General features: G+C 33.5%; 1 protein-coding gene across 4 annotated transcripts in view; it reads right to left on the bottom strand.

The window, feature by feature from the left end:
- LOC125051406 (diacylglycerol kinase eta) overlaps window positions 1–17,841 on the bottom strand; it is a 105,479-nt gene that overhangs the window by 12,552 nt on the left and 75,086 nt on the right. For 3 of the 4 annotated variants that reach the window (XM_047651694.1, XM_047651695.1, XM_047651697.1), the window contains 7 exons: window positions 11,404–11,549; window positions 10,112–10,310; window positions 8,482–8,573; window positions 2,895–3,100; window positions 1,974–2,170; window positions 1,354–1,499; window positions 576–687 (listed from right to left, as the gene is read on the bottom strand). In XM_047651694.1, coding sequence (XP_047507650.1) covers window positions 576–687; window positions 1,354–1,499; window positions 1,974–2,170; window positions 2,895–3,100; window positions 8,482–8,573; window positions 10,112–10,310; window positions 11,404–11,549 — 1,098 coding nt within the window. The remainder of the gene's footprint in view (window positions 1–575; window positions 688–1,353; window positions 1,500–1,973; window positions 2,171–2,894; window positions 3,101–8,481; window positions 8,574–10,111; window positions 10,311–11,403; window positions 11,550–17,841) is intronic. The other variant, XM_047651696.1, reaches the window with a different exon arrangement.

Below are 17,841 nucleotides of genomic sequence, written 5' to 3'. Positions count from 1 at the left end.
TAGTTAGAAATATAACGTATTAGTGAAGTTAATTTCAGTGTTGTCATTTTCAAAAATGCAGGAGCATTAGTAATAATCGACCGGCAAAAAAGAAATTGATTGTTTTTACACGCTTTATATTAGCTTCACCTGTATGTATGTATGTATGTAACCGACTCCTTCGGACTCGATTTTGACCCACTTTAAACGGACAGATTTGATTCAAACTTTGCGCACCTGTCAAAGATCGATAACAATGCAATAATCCGAAATAAAAATATATTTTTTTTTTATTTTAGATTTTTCAATTTTTTTTAGTAATTAAACAAAAAGCATTGAATATCATAAGGTAACTTAGAACTGTGTGAAATATGAATGGCACTAGAGCAAATATAGTGTATAACTAACATTTCTTAATGTTAGTAAACACACTATATTGAGTTAATTTTTTTGAACTACAATACAGTTATCCATTTCCAAGTGTATGTGGTTACAATCATACAATCAGTGGCGAAAACAATCAGTGGCGAAAACAAAGGTAAAATAATTATAGAAGCATAGTACAAATTAATAAAGTAATTTAGATACGATAGTACCTGAACAATCTCTTGCAGGTTATTCAGTAGTGCGCTCTCATCAAGCAAGTCGGGCGGAACTGGTGGCGGCGGAGGTGCAGTTAGAGCACGTTCAAATGACATTATTGACCATCTGTACCAAAGAAATTATGTATTTTTTTAAATAAGAATTCCCAGCCTTACAATCCATAAAGACTATATTTTAAAATATGTAGCAATGCTAGTCCTTTTTAACCTTTTCAAAATACACATTTCTGGATTTTTGAAATATCGTTCAAGTTGATCAGCAATTATTGTTTCGTCGGCAATCGAACTAATCTTCGAGTAGCTTTATAAGTACCAACGATTCCATGTAAGTAATAATTCTCTTATTTACCTAGTAGTCTAAAAGTATTGTGTAGTATGTTAGTAGTCACGTTGTTTGTCCGCGATGGACTCCTAAACTACTTAACCGATTTTAAATTAAAATTGCACACCGTGTTCAGTTCGATCCAACTTAAAAGATAGGATAGCTTACATCTTAATTTATAGCCGCAATATTATTTTATTGCAGATTATTTGTTTAATATTTGAGAGTCAAAATTCTAACAGATGGCGCTGTGTTGAAAGTACCAACGTTTCACATAAGCTACAATTTAATGACATAAACACCCAAAAATCATGGTGGTCCCCATGACTGGTGTTCTACCGTTTCCCTCGAATAGTTTACTACTATGTAATATAACAAATATCTTAGCCACAGCAACGCTTGGCCGGTCTGCTAGTTACTGTATATAATCCTACTAAAATGCTGTCTTACCTGTCTAGCATCTTGGTGGAAGCCCTCTCATACCGTTCCAGCAACTGTTGCAGGTTGGCTGCATCATCACAAGAGGATCCCCAGCCCAATACTCGGGCGAGATCGTTGCCCGTGCCCAGAGGTAAAACAGCAGTTTGTACCTGTCGCTGTTTACAGTTTAATAAGGGGATTTATACATTTACTAAATATACAGAAATACCTATCATATAGCCATAAATGTTTTTAAACATACCTAACATGAAAGTTAAAAACAATATCTGTAAAAATCAGCACATACAGCTAAATCTTAGGTTTTGAAGGTAATTTAAATAAATACTATTAAAATTTCAAAAAATCAAGTATATTCGACTCATTGGTCTTAGTGGTTAGTACCCCTGACTGCGAATCGATGGGTCCCGGGTTCGATCCCCGGCTGAGACGAACATCGATGTGATGAGCATTTGGTGTTGTGCTTAGGTCTTGGGTGTTTAAATATGTATTTATATGTCTATCTATCTATCATATGTATGTATATCCGTTGCCCATAACACAAGCTTCACCAGCTTAGCATGGGACTAGGTCAATTGGTGTGAATTGTATTTAAAAAAAAAAAATCTCTAAAGAACAATAATGATACCTACATGGATGTCAAGTTTATCGATTTCCTGGAGCACCCAGCCAACTGATCCATCCCCACTGCAGACAAGCACTCGGAGCGGTGCAAAGTGTCTGAAAAGCCGCAGACCGAGACGCGGCCCGGCGCCACTCAACTCAAACACCTGCGCTGGGTTCAACAATTGCTTGAAACGACGAAGGAACTTCACGCCTTGATTGTCACCTGAAATATTAAATATAATTTAAGTGAACTCGCTTTTAATTCTATATATACAAAACATATATTTGTAATTAGTTTAACAGATCTTATTCTGATGCTTATTCGGATACTATTTATAAAATATCCTGCGGCTACCTTTATTGACATGACCATTGTATATAAATAATTAGAGGACAAGTCTTTGTTTTAAATTTATGTTATTGTTATTAATTACTTAAGATGTCATGTGTAATGGTTGCAGCTCCTTGCCCACGTTGTGTAAAAAAAACCATGGAGATTAAAAAGAGTGGCGGAGAGTTTATTGCCAGTTCATCTCTTCCGTTCTACGCCCCTGATTTGAGAACTGGCACTAAATGTAAAGTTAGAATCATTTCATATACATTTCTTTTTGTTGACGATCATAAGTGTACATTGTGATACCTATATGATTAAATGATTTTTGAATTTTGAATTTTATAGGTTTTCAGTACGCCCACTACCCATGCTGAATATGCAGTGTCAAATACTCATACATTAAATAAAATATATTAAAATTAATTAATTTACTATTGCGATTATTTTAACAACGTATTTATATTGCGCTCATTTTTATTTTTACGCTAGCATAAAACTTCATAATTACGGTCATTTATTTCGTTTCGAATTAAAATTAATAACTAACAACCTTGTCACCTAAATAAAATGAAATAAGCGATAAATGTCCAACTAAATGAAATGAGTTACTTACCAGATCTAGAATTAACAAACACGATGAGAGGTGAGGCGTTAGGGGGTCTATCGGGAAGCCACCCATCATCAGGGCCCACAGAGTGGAGTCTTGTGGGTGGGACTACTGATGCTTTAGCAGGTCCCAAGGAGCAGTAAGCACGCCAGCTGGGTCGGCAGTTCGCGTGGACGCATTTACGGCACCAGATGCAACGGAAGTCTTGAAGCCTATAAGTATTATTTATTTAGGGTTTTCTACTGTGCACATATATCTATGTCAAAGTCTAGGCTTGTAGTTCAGTTATTAAGTCCTAAATTGTTGTTTTTTTTTTAAATATATGTCAATTGCATGTTTGTATTTTTTTTTAATCTGGTTTGTTTTTTCCTTTGATGTTTAAGTCTTTATCATTGTAATGTTTACCTATAAATGTTGTGCACACTTATTAATGATGCACATGCATGTACCTATCTTGTTTTCTATGTTATGTGTTCTCTGTAAGTGTTTGTATGTGTTTCATTAGTGTGCCTTTTAAAATAAAAAAAATATAAATATAAATAAATAAACGCTGGACTGAAAAGTTCGTAGGCTGCCATGAAAAAAGTAATATTTTTGAAAGAATTTGTTTTGATTAGGGTTGTTGCCTTCGAGAGCGATACAACGAATAAAGCGGTCATAATTTTCGATAACATTTTTATAGTACGATTTGTCTTTAGTCTCAAAATAGGTTTCGGTTTCGGTCATTAGCTCTTCATCAGCGCAATCTGTCTAGCGAGCATTCTCTTGAGGTCTGAGAACAAGAAAAAGTCGCGGAGGGCCAACTCTGGAGAATGCGTTTATCGACAGCCCAAAATGTTGATGCGACTTACGAATACGACAAATTAATGAGTCAGTAATATTACATTATTAAGAGAAACGTATCGCTGTACTGAAATATGCATCATTGTGATATTTACAGTCGCAAAATTTCCAAAATATAATTCATATTGCGAAACGCGAAATACGGACAAAATTTCGTTTATGATATTTCGTGTCTAATACACAATACATTTTATATTACACGTGGAATTTCCTCTTGGGTGTCGACTGTCGTGGAATATATTTGCAGCTGACATCAAATAGCACTCAACGCTCACACTAAGCTGATTTGCATAGCATCTAGGCGGACCCATATATCTAATTAATTACAACGTACGTACGTACAAGTTAGGTGTGATAAATGTTAATGCAATTTTTGTGTTTTTTTACTGTAATAATTAAATTTGGTAAGGTCATAAGAAGTTTAAAGGTCGGCAACGCACATGCGAGTTTTATCGCAGTGTGAGCATCCATAGGGGGCAGTATCATTTAACATCAGAAGAGCTTTCTTATTCGTTATAAAAATTACAGGAAATAATTAGAAGTGTCATAGATTTGTATATGTACGATAATGAGATTTTCTGTTGCATTCAGTTCGTTTGTAAATTTTACAAGTAGAATAAACCTACTACTACTATGACAGTAATAAAATATAAATCTGCGTTGTGCTTTTATTTGTTTCTCTACCTATTAACGTTCACAATATATGTATAATGTATTATAATATTATATATTTTTTTATTTATTATAATATTGTATATGTATGTAATGCGTTCAGCGTGTATTATGCGTTGATCAGAAGCATGCCCGAGTTCAACACGTCAGTCTCATGTTGGAGCGCATTCAGAATAAATGTACACGGTTTTTATACCAACGGCTTTATGGTACTTTAATGTACCCAACGTTGTTTGTGTTAGGGATGGTTGGATACAACAAGCTAGAAACCCGACGCGAGTTACAGCTTGCCGTCTTCGTTGATAAAGCTTTTCGGGGAATTATTAGTATACTATTCTCTTGCAAGAGCTCAGTTAATTTGCACCAAACGGCTATTAACTGAGAGAGAAGATTATTCGTAGCCCCTAGCAACAAACAAAGGGGTTGAAAAGATCTCTCAGAGGAAATTCGGAAACACGACGTTATATTTCTTATGTTACGGTAATTAAGTTACACAACTATCGCATTGGCTATTAGTTGTTAGGGTGATAAAATAATAATAATAATTCATTTATTGCAAGAATATGGTACAAAATGTTAAGGTGATACAATCGTAAATCTTTCGCATATTCTGGTAGTTGTATAGTTAATGTATATGTATTCGATAATGTGTAAAAGCAGAGGAAGTACTTTGAAAATCGCATTGAACATGCATGAGCATGTCTACTTCACAAACGCGCTACACGAGTTTTCTTTGGCGAATCAGAATTAAAGTAGCATTAACATTCTTAATCCCCAGCGAATTTCCACGTTACAGTATGATAAAGCATTTCGCGAATACTTTGACACACACATAAGATAGTTAACGGGTGGAACGTGAGGAGGAAGCACGTACTGGATACACGTTATTCTGAATTAAATAATAAATACTTCGAGAATAAGGAAATTAGACGCTTATATGAGAATTTTGAATAGTATAATTTTAACTAACTTGTTCACGTAATTTAAAGCACCTACATAATCATAATAAGCCTTCTTTACCCACATCTAGTTTATATGCAACAAATATAATTATACAGTTAAAATCTATTATACCGACATCGAAGGGACTACTCATATTTGGTCGTAAAAACCGATAGTCAGTTAGTAGTAACAGCTGATGACGTTGTTATTAAGTATGTATAAAAAAAAATATAAATAAGGGAGATGGCCTCCTCCAACTTTTCCCCCACATCTTTTGCCTTCAGCATCAAATTTTTGGCAGCTAGCCTTCCGTCGGCCTATCGCACTCTTGGTCTGCCGTTGATGGTTAGCGTGAAACCGCGAGTTAATGGACCATGTTTATACTCCTAGTGAAAAAGAAAACCATAGCATTACCAAGTAGATAACAATCATTACCTTAATCTGAAATGTATACATTTCATTTCGATATTAAGTACAGAAAATAATTCTCCGACAAAATCGTACCGAGATAGGTATCAGTTTATCTGTGAAAGCCTCATTAAATCAAAACTCGGGTGACAATGACTTTTCCATGTTAAAGTTACTTGACCTAACTAAGTTACTCAGTTTCAAAGTTTGTATGCATGTTTGCTCTTAACTAATATATGTAGGAAATGTGATGTGTGTCTTGCGGTTCGACATTGCTATAGGGTAACTTATCAACTCTATAATACTATTCCGATTCTGTTTCTAACCAGCTACTACCTAGCGAAATAGCTCGACATAATTTTCATTATAGGATATTTCTTATAAGCAAAGCTTCAAATTCAATATTGAATTTTCATACGCCATTAGTACTACGGTTATTACAAGAACTACTCTGGTTCTAGACGCGTTATAGGGTTTTTACAACGAGAGGCTAGTCCCAGCCAATAACAAATTCATCAGGCAATTATTAAATTCAACTTTGTTTTTCAGAGAAAGGAAGTAATACCACGATTTTACCCCAATTTTTGTTAATGTTTAAGACAGTATATTACAATACGTGGTAACAGTAACGCGACTTTTAAACCTTTATTTCAGAATCTTAAAAGATAGAACTCAATTCTATGGTAATGAAGTCGCTCGAACATTTGAATGTTGGACTAGGTTTTACATAAAGTATGGTCACTTTCAGCATAGTGCTTCTTAAAATAGACGTCTCCACAATTTCGCGACGTTTCGGTTGTTGCATGCAGAAGAATACTTTACATTAATGTTAGCCGGCCACTTTAAGACTGCTACTATTATATAGTATTGGTTTCTTCATTCAAATTTAGTTAAATTGACTTGTAATTTCACTGGACTTGATTTTTATATAATTAATTTTTCTCAATAGATATGTAGGGCTCTTAAGCATACCGGTTTCCTCACGATGTTTTCCTTCACCGCACGAGCGAATGTTGAATGCGCATTGCGCACATAGGCCGAAAGACCATGAATGAGAGTCGCACGCTGAAATCACTAGGCCAATATGCTCTTATTCCTACATATATATAGTTATAATTCATTTCTATTCATTTTATTCAAAAATATTATCACTAAATAATATTAATAACGACTCTCCGACAAATAAACAATCTAACATCCTATAATAATAGAATATGGAAAAATATTTTTATACCCAAGTATTGAGATCAATACATTCTGCTTTATCAATATTGAATGAATAAATTCTATATTCATTTTATGCAGTGCTCCGAATAAAATGAATCGCTGAATCTTCAGGCTCGATTGAGATTGAGGCCACATTTATGGATACCGCGATTTTTACCTTTAGAATTTTTTTTTTAATATAACAGTTGAAATTTTATACCTACTTTCAATACGACCTTACTTATTACATTTTTTTTATTATATATTTTATACACCTATTCTTATTATGGCTTTAGTATACGGCTTCCGGTCTCCAATGCACCAATGGACTTTTGTGTACGCGCGCATTTATCACTGGCTCGTTCGGTGAAGGAAACATCGTGAGAAACCTCTTTCGCTTTAGACCAAACATGTGTGTGTCAGGCACCGAAGGCTAATCACCTACTTGACTAATAAGAAAAATAAATGATCACGAAACGGATAGAGAAATCTGATGCCCAGATATAAAAGAGTTTTTTATATACCTATTCAGTGTTATGTCGTGTAATATCTAACGTTTATAAATGAGTCTAAACTATATGGAAACCTCTGAATAAATCATAGACTTAGTATATACTAAGTCTATGGAATAAATAGTCTGTCCCAAAATGATCTTATCAACCATAAATTTGCATTTTATTTAAATACATAAATACCAAAAGAACATTGTTAAAATATAGTATATAAGAAATAAATTATGGTAAATTCGGATTAATATGTAACGCATATTCAATGACTCAAAGGGGACAATCTGGGGACTGTCTGAGCCTACAAAGAGATTAGACTACAGTAGGCAGAGATCCCTCCTGCCGCTCAAGTTTGGTCATTATTGTGGTTGTATTACGTCTTGAGACTTACTTATGGACCACAGACTGGAAAGACATTTAGGAGCTACAGATTATAGAACACACTTCTGAATGTTATTTTCGTGTGAACATATTACACGTAACGAGTCTTTCATTCAATATTTATTTGCGTACATAATACATTTCATGATGTACATTAACTTGTAAGGTTAACGGAAATCTAACAAGAAATATTTTCCGAAAAAAAAAATGTTATGTTAACCAATCAAAGTAAAGCTCTTCCATAAAGCATTAAATGTAAATCAGGTGTAAACGAGAACAAAAATTATAAGTATATTAATAATTGATTAAGTATTGGACAAGTTTCTAAGGATTTCACTTAATTTAAAGATAGTATAGACAAGCACAGAACCAATTTTCTTACAAATCCTTGTTTGTAACATCTGGAATTTTCTCAAGGTAAATACACTATCGTAAACGAAATGTCAACAATTCCCACAGATCTTATACAAAAAGCGACATGAACGAGAAACATTTTCTATAAAAGAAAGTTGATATTTTAACGTTGCCCAGCCTGGAAGCTTAATTTTCTCACGTACTCCTATAACCTGGACGATGTTTTACCACGTTTTTAGTTTTATAATGCCATTTCAATCTTTAAATCTAACAATACAAACCTGAGCACAGAACCGCATGTTTTGTCACACACATCGCATTTGGCCGCAACCGGCAAGTTTCCTTCGAGCCATTGATGTGGCATAATAATATTCTGAAATAGCAAGCAATATTAAACTTTGAATATTTAAATTAAATTATTTTTTTGTTATTTTTGTTGATGGTTATCTCTTTATAGCCAAGTCGATAAGTCGTAAGTCGTATTGTTGGTTTTTTGGTTCTAGACATGGCATTTTCCTCAAGATATTTTCTTAATAATGTCCGTTGGTCCACATAAGGGGTTCGAACGCACAAGCTCAGCCACGGCGGCTTTACTCAATTGAGAGAGGCGATTTATGCAGAAGATATTATGGTATACGAGCGCACAGGGTAGAACAAAACACTACTTTTCACAACTTACCAGTTTCATGCTTATCTCTAGCGCAAAGTTTACACTTCTTCGAACATAAAATTATGAATGATCTACGCACGAATAGTCTATACGATAAAGTTCTCTCGTCTCGTTCTAAACAAAGCTCAATAATAAATCTTTTATCGCTTTATTCAACAATAACTATAAAATAATCTTAAACGGATACTAAGCAGTAATCAATTATATGCGCTTGAGTCCTATAAAACAAAATCGTTACAGTATTTATTACCTCGTAAACCGTTCACTACAGATTCTATTAACAGCCGATATATAAATATGTTTTGTCTCTTATACTAGTATACTTGATACGTTAGTATCAAAACTTTCATATAATATTTAATATTTGGAATACGAAATTATCTATTATTATTGGCTACGTTCATTTGTTGGCAACTATATTTCGTTATTTTGAACCATCATAAAAAGGTGAAGGTTTAGAACTCGCGAATGTTATTCATTTGTATATGGCACCGGAATATAACGAAATCCGCGAGTTTTTATATTTCCGAGGAAATTTATAAATTTTCGTTGGATTCTAAACTAGAGATAAATTGTGTTTTTCAATTTGCGACGTCTCGTGGTAGATTTATAAACTAACGGATATCCATTCGTAAGATTCTACACAGTTAGGTTAGATTAGTGACTTATTCAATCAATCAGAGCGCTCATTCCGTTTGGTTATCGATTACTTATTATTTTACGCGTGAGTTCGGTAAATTTATCAATTTGCGAAAATGTGGGCATAAAATAATACAATTTATCTCTCGTTTAGAATCCTACGAAAGTTTATAAATTATAAGCTCGCGGATTTTGTTATATTCCGGTGACATATACAATTATTATACACGCATTCAACTTCTCCGTCTGTGGAACGACAATTATTATTGAGATGTCAAACGATACGCCTATCACAAAAAAGACTCAAAGAATCTTCAAGCCAGTATAAATAGACTAATAAATGTGTTACTATTTTAATTTACACGAATAATGTTTTTATTATACTAAAATATTCAGCAATTCCAATAAGAAATTTCGTTCATACAGTGTCATCAAGGGATTAACGTTCTACACTTGAGCGTTATAAATTCTTTCCTAACAATGCATAATGAAACCTTTTCTTTATTTGCAGTGGGCTTTTAACAAAGACTGACTGACTTACAAAGAAACTCATCGTATTGTAACCGTCGCAAAAATCTAGCGAAAAGTAAAACTGAACTAACCCCTTCAGTGTCCTCCACAAGATGGGGTCCAAGCGACGCCAGCGTGGTCCATTTGCAAGATGGCGGCGCACGCGCAGCACATCGCTTGTGCGCCTTGAACTTGCAAAGTTCGCAGGCAAGGGCGTGCGCTGTGCCAAGCGCGCCGAGCGACTCGCGGCATACATTACAGAATGTCGGCCTCGCGTGCGTTGCTGCGTACCTTTACAGAAATATATTGCATCATCAATTTTAGAATTGGATAATGTAGTAGTAGTAATTACTGGGATAATGAAATATTCTTGATAAAAATTAAACACGTGTAAAATAATTTTGTTTTGATTTGTAGTAAATGCTACCCTGATGGAATTTTCAACTACAAGTATACGTATAATGCGGGTTCTTGCAACCTTTGATAGTTCAGTTGTGTACATTATAAAGTACATAATAAACAAACCAAACAAAACAAATAAAATATATTTCTAGACCACTAACACTGCAACGTACTATGAAAAAGAGGTTTGTGAAATTCAATTGGGATAAATAATATTGTTACGAAGAAAGAATGAAATGTACTCGATTTTTCTACAGCTTTCAGCAGGCTGAAATTAAATTTGTGACCGTTTCAAGAGAGAGTCGATAGACTGATAGATATGTGATAAGATACCAGAAAATTGGAGATTGCATAAGGTGCGCTTCGTTTTCAGAAGGCTGAATCATTTATCAGGCTGTTTAAGAGCAAGTAGTCACATGGTACAGTTATCAGGAAACCCGTATCCAGACGGGTCCATCTCTTTGATAAAGGACCAGTCTAGAGCGAACTTTTGACAAGTATGGAATGATACCCTTAAGAGATAAGATTACAAACGTTGTAGAGTTGAGCGATAAGGGTAGAACACCAGATACACAGTACCACTCCTGCCCAGGAAGTCTTCGAGTATTGTTCACGATTATTATCCGAGATATATAATAAATACGAAAGTGTGAAGTCTGCGTAATTGGAGTAATAAGTGACAATGTTTTTACATTAATTAGTGTGTTTTCCGCGAATTTGTTTAATTAAATTCGTCGTTGATTCATTAAAAATAAACCCTTGAAGTTACGGTTATGTAAATCTGTGTATATCTACTACATTTGCAGTCTATTCACCCACAACACATCCTAAATGTGATAACTAGAATAATAAATTGTATTTTTTTTAAAAAAAAAGATTATTCTTCATGTATATTTGTTTCTCTAATTCGTAAATTTTACTATAGTAAAACGAGTTGGAGATTTATTACTATTATGATTTATTATTACAGATATTATAATACCAGTGATGGTCTCCTCGAGATAAACTCGCCACGAGATCAGCCACATTGGAGCCACTGTGAAGAGCGCCGCGCAACGCCGCTGACCACGCCTCCATATCGCTTCGGTTCTCAGCACAAAGCACGAGACAACGGCTAGCAGTTATCACCTGGAAAGAATATATCACATAGGCAAGTTGGCAAAAGTAAAAAAAAACAAAGTTCAGGTAGGTTTTATAATTGTAGTGAGTTCCTCTGGAATTCGTTGACAGAATAAAGAAATTGATTACCCAAATAAACCACCAAACATCTGAGTATGTTGTGAGAATGACTATAAACACGCATGAACAAGTGGCAGTTCGATATTTTACGCTTTTCAACCCGAAAAACCATTGTTTAACGCATATGGAATTCGAACGACACAAAACAAAGTAAAACAAACAATTATTATAAAATAACAATCATCAATAAACCAAAAATCCTTATCGCACAATGTATTCATAACAATTTTAAATAGAACGAATGTATAAACAAGAAATTTAAAAGATACTATATATATAAGAGGAGCAGATAAATGGAGCAAAATTGTAACACACTATGGCAACCAAGAGGCCATAAAAGAAACAGAGGTAGCCAATTTAAAAGGTGGGCCGATGAAATCATGGAAATGGCTGACTAAGACCTGGACGAGATTGGTATACAATAAGGAAAAATGGAGCACAATGGGGGAGGCCTTTGCCCGTAGGCACACAGAATCGGTTATCGTAGATTAAGAAAAACAATATTTATAATGTATATATTTTGTATTTCTGATATAAGGCTATAAATAAATATGTATGGAAACTTAATTAGCATTCATTCAACATAAAAGCACTAATAGGAGCTAAAACAAAGCTGTTGTAAAGTCTAGTGAACAGTAGTTGGGTAAAGTTAGAGTTGCCATCGCCTAGAGGCACTAAGTTGCTGGATTTGATAACAGTAAAGTTTATACTACCTGCTACTGAGCTTTGGTTTGGTATTTTCAATTCTTGTTGAAAATATCATACCTTTTTATAAGTGAACACTTTCACATTGTATCTGTGATATTTCTTAATACGTCTCACATTAAAACAATACTAAAACAGTCAAATTTTGACCAAAATTTCCTATGTAAATAATAAAATATTAGCCATTAATAAAATTGGACGAATAAATTGCTATGTCAAATATAAGGATTGCGCCAGCCATTATGAATTCATGCTGTTATATTTGCAAAGGGTCCGATAGAACAGACATATTTATGAATTTCATTAGCTGATAATTTCATCTATGGCAATTAAGACAGCTCAATGACAATTAACATTTTTCTAAAACCACATACATAAATAACAAAGTTTAATATCATGAAGATGAAGGGTTTGTTTGTTTGCTGACGCTATTCATCTCACGAACTACTGATTCGAATTGGACAATTAATTTTGTATTGGATAGTTTATCTTCACTTACCGAGGAGCTTATATAAAATTAATGTTTCACACGTAATTAACACAAGTGAAACTATATGTGTGTACTAAATATGTTTATTTCCAATCGAGTTGTCAAGCGTGTATGTTCTGTAGGTAAACAAACAAACAAACAGGAAATTTATAAAAATTGGGTTGATATTTATTTATTGTTTTATTGATAATTACACAACGCTTGCGGTGCAGGACCTCATTATATTTATTCGATAATTAATAAATATAAAATTTAAACAGTTTGGTCTATGTGGCAGTGTTTCTTTGACGCTCCCGCATTTCCTCGCTGTATTGCGATACTTATTCGTTGAGCAAGGAAGACCGGTGACACCAGAGCTGGGGCAAAAACTTTAATTAGCGCCTGTGCACTTGAACCTCACGGCCTAAGAGTCTCTATTCCAAAGGGAAACTTTAATTAAGTACTTATTTGCTTAGAAGATACTTATCTAGTTTCTACATATTACGGAACTCGCGACAATTAAAATGCATGACGTGTTTTACAATTACATATTTTGACTCTGGCAAGTCAATACATTTATGAGAATATTTTGTATGTGCGGAAAAATATAGATATCTTTAAAAAGAATAGTAGCTTCCATAATTATAGTACTCGTAATAAAGACAAAATTAGCGCACCAACCAGAAGGCTGCATAAAACGAGTAATTCTTTCCAAGGCAATTGTATACGTTTTTTCAACAAAATCCCTAGTGAGATACAAGCGTTGTCAATAAATAAATTTAAATCGTACATTAAAGTAAAACTGCTTACTAAGGCTTATTATAATATAAATGAATATTTAAACGATCCTAGTGCTTGGATATGAGTTGCTCCAGTATATATTATAGGTAACACGACTGAATCTCTCGGCTGCATTTCCAGACTCTGGGGCGATCGTCAACATCCACGACTGTTTTAATGTAAAGTGGGAACAAACCGTGATCCATGTGGTATCCAATTATTTCAGTATTATTATTATTTTCTTATGTAGCCAAGTCCACATTTCAAGGATCGTCATGCTCGCTTAAATGTCATTGCTTGTGGCGGCGTCCATGCGTCGGGTTGTCTCTCTCCCTAAAATATGGCGAGGGGGCCGATGGCTGGCCATGCGTCATACTCGTGAACGGGTGCTGCTTGTGGTGACTGGTCGTACTTGAATTCGTGTATGCGGTGATGTTAATTATTTCGACTATGTGTTTGCGTGTTGTTCCCACGAGAATGTAAGTGCGTGCTCCTATTTCACCATGCCTCCTGCTGATAGGGGACAAGTCTTTGTTTTTATTTATGTTCTTATTATTAATTACTTAAAATGTCATGTGGAACATGGTGTAATGGTTGCAGCTCCTTACAACCGTTGTGTAAAAAAAAAAAAAAAAAAAACATGGCGATTAAAAAGAGTGGCGGAGAGTTTATTGCCAGTTCTTCTCTTCCGTTCTACGCCCTTGATTTGAGAACTGGCAGTAAATGTAAAATTAGAAGCATTAATATTTATATCTTTAATGACGAATCACAAGTGTACATTGTGTTACCTACGTGAATAAATGATTTTTGAATTTGAATTTGAATTTGAATGATTTTGTAAAAAAAATAGTTTAGAGCTCCTAAATATGTAACAATTACGAAATAGATAGTCAGATACAATCATTCAATTGCTTTCAATTCGTAGAGATATATTTATCAAAACATTTATATCATACTACCTGACCGGGCAAACGTCGTTTTACCATGTATATCATTTATAATAAAAAATAGGGGTTGATCGTAGAGGGGTGAAAGTTAGGGGTTGTATGTATTTTTTAATGATGAATCATAAAAAAATAAAAACAGAAAAAAATATCTAAAAATAAAAAAAAATATTTACCCGTAATATTTTATTTTTATTTTTAGACTACCCTTAACATTTAGGGGGATGAAAAATAGATGTTGTCCGATTCTCAGACATACCCAATATGCACACAAAATTTCATGAGAATCGGTCGAGCCGTTTCGGAGGAGTTTAACCACAAACACCGCGACACGAGAATTTTATATATTAGATAAATAAGCCGAGACTTACGGTAAAATATGTTGTTTACTGTATTAATTGTTTTTTAATAGGTATTTGGAATGTTTCATAATATGTTATGTTAAAGCTTTAATCATACACTACACTTCATATATTACAATAATTTATACATATCTGAATATTGAAAATTATAAATTTATTATAATTTTAGAAGGTTCTTTTAATTATAGCTAAATTTAACTAACGTCGATTATAGAATATTTCGGTTCGGTCAAGGATCGATTTTTATTAATTTTCCCTTGAAATTAAATTCGATGTAATCAACGCATACAAACTGAAGTTTGGTTTAAAGCCGCTGTATATATTATAAGCCGTGTATATTATATTATCAAATATCGTGATAGTGAACTTAAAATTATTTTGAATATAAATTTTCCAATTAACAAACTAAACAATAATAAGTAGGGTCATAATTATTGCAATATACACAGGTAAAATAATTAAATAGTATACATAATTATTATAATGTTTTTTACGATTCTACAATAACAGCGAATTAATCAAAGAGACCACTTTGCTTACGTCACTATAAAAAAGTGTATTTTTGCTAAGACTAATTTTCTCATCGTATGTATTGCAGATCCGGTAATATGAAGAATATTAGCCAGATTGTTGGTTTGATTGTTGAATTATAAGGGCGTCCCTAATACTTTGTGTTTCTTATACACCTTGTAGTAGTAATTACTGCGTCACTTTTGTTTTGACGGTAAGACCTTGGTAATTTTAGCGGCTAGTTTTACGAATAATGAAATTGCTCTTTATTTCTTTATTTACGTATATATAATATTGAATCCTGGCATTATTCAAGTGTCTAACAACCCTACTAGAAACCAGATTCATACACTGGAGAGTCAAATCAATATTTGTTGAACAATTATTGTGGCGTAAGCAATAGCTATTTGCAAGTAAAGCACCATTCTGACATAACTACGCTATGAAAGCTGATTGAAATTTACATACCTTACGTAGTATGAAAAATAAATACCTGGGGTTCAAAATTACGACCGCGCAGTGAGGTTTAGGCGCTATATATTTTAACAGCGAAAACGCCAGGATATTTATGCAATGACAAATGGTTGGGACATGAAGCGAAGTACCGTCGGTGTTTAGAGCGGGGGTTTAGTTATAATTTTATTATATTCATTTTATGATTGAGTAAAATTTCAGTTCGTTAATTATTATTTGATCTTTTTATTAATTTAACAGAATATTTTAACCGCATTTCTTTAATATATATTTTTACAAATTAAACTTGTTTTTGAAGTGAAACTTCTTTATCGGGGTTGGAAAAAAATGTAGTGTAACATTTTTTCGTTACGCGTCACATTTTTCCGTTACGCGCCATCTTTTGAAGTGAAACTTCTTTATCGACGTATGGGAGAAATTTTGTAGCAGGTTTCGCGCCATATTTTTCTTGTCCCTACCACGGTTGATCCGAAGAGATTCGAAGCCATTAGTAACAAAAATTATTAATTTTTAATTATTATTACCGAATTAATACCAATAATTCTATTACAATTAATTCGGTAATAATCTTAGTACGTTCAAATAGTAAGTTAAAATTAAATAATTGTATTTGTATTCATGTCTATGATAATAAAAGCCTTTTGTTAAACTTTATCTAACAAAGTCACAAAGAAGTTTCACTTCTTACGTGTGTACACCTAGTACACGCACACATTTTTTTTCTAAGTCAACATTCTTAACAAACCTACTTTTCAAAGTTTCTTAAAGCATGATATATTCTATTAAAACAGACAAAATTACAGCCTTTTAAATACGTAATAAAATACTTTTAGGTACGTTCGTTTCCAGAAATAAGCTGGTATATTTGCTGGAAAACTGCACGTGACCGCTGCAAGCGACGCGTGTCAAAGCATTTATATTGTACTAAAGCCATGATATGGCAGGCTATTTTACGTTGCATTCATTTAGACTACTTTGCGTAATATTCATGCCTTTATTTCTGTTTAATTTATCTATTATGAATTATTAATACGATTACTAAATTTTTATCTTTTAATACTTTCACGAAAATACATTTAATAACTGGTTATGAAGTTAAATGGTTGCCTTGAGTGGCGTAGAATCTAGTAATAGCGCCCAAATGTATATCTTATTTATACAAAAACTCTAAGGGCGTTCTTTTTAATCCAAATAGGGAATCTATTTCATTACATTAACTGCGTAGCCAGAATGTTTAGATGACTATTTCGGCTCTAAATTATTTCTCAAAAAATTATATGAATAAAGATAAATATATAAATAAACGTAAAGATATGAAAGTTATGAAACTACCGAATCGATAAAAATGCTTACATGATTTGGTGCGGCATACGAAAGCGATTCTTGGAGCCTCCACATCCGGAAGAATGTATATATTTGAGACTTCAGTGTTATATGTTTACCGGAGAGACAATAAAGTACTTAATTAAACACTGTAATGAAAGAGTTTTCTACGAATCAGAGGTATAGAGGCTCTTCATTGGATATTAGTATCATATACGATTACTTTATTGCACATATAATTTATTTTCTTTAGCAAATTAAATGACTTCGTCAAAACCTACGATACAATTAAATATGTAAACCTATATATTTACGTTCGTGGAACTGTGCATGGTATCTACGAGTATATACCTAGATAGGTTATGGTTTTTGTTTTGTGTAACACGGTTTCATGTATTTAATCTCTATTTTCTTTGGCAAGATGCAACATATACCCTTATATACTATATCTACTATACTGATACTGATACTACACTGATTTTCACTGATATCAGTGTAGTATCCGTATCAGATACTACACTGATATCAGTAAAAATCAGTGAAGTATGCGTTTCTTACTAACACTCGTAGCCGCTAATACTGATACTGATTAGAGTTGACATCACCAGTGAGTA

The sequence above is a fragment of the Pieris napi genome, chromosome 7, assembly GCF_905475465.1.
Source record: "Pieris napi chromosome 7, ilPieNapi1.2, whole genome shotgun sequence".
Classification (NCBI taxonomy): domain Eukaryota; kingdom Metazoa; phylum Arthropoda; class Insecta; order Lepidoptera; family Pieridae; genus Pieris; species Pieris napi.
This window is presented reverse-complemented; position numbering and strand designations above follow the sequence as displayed.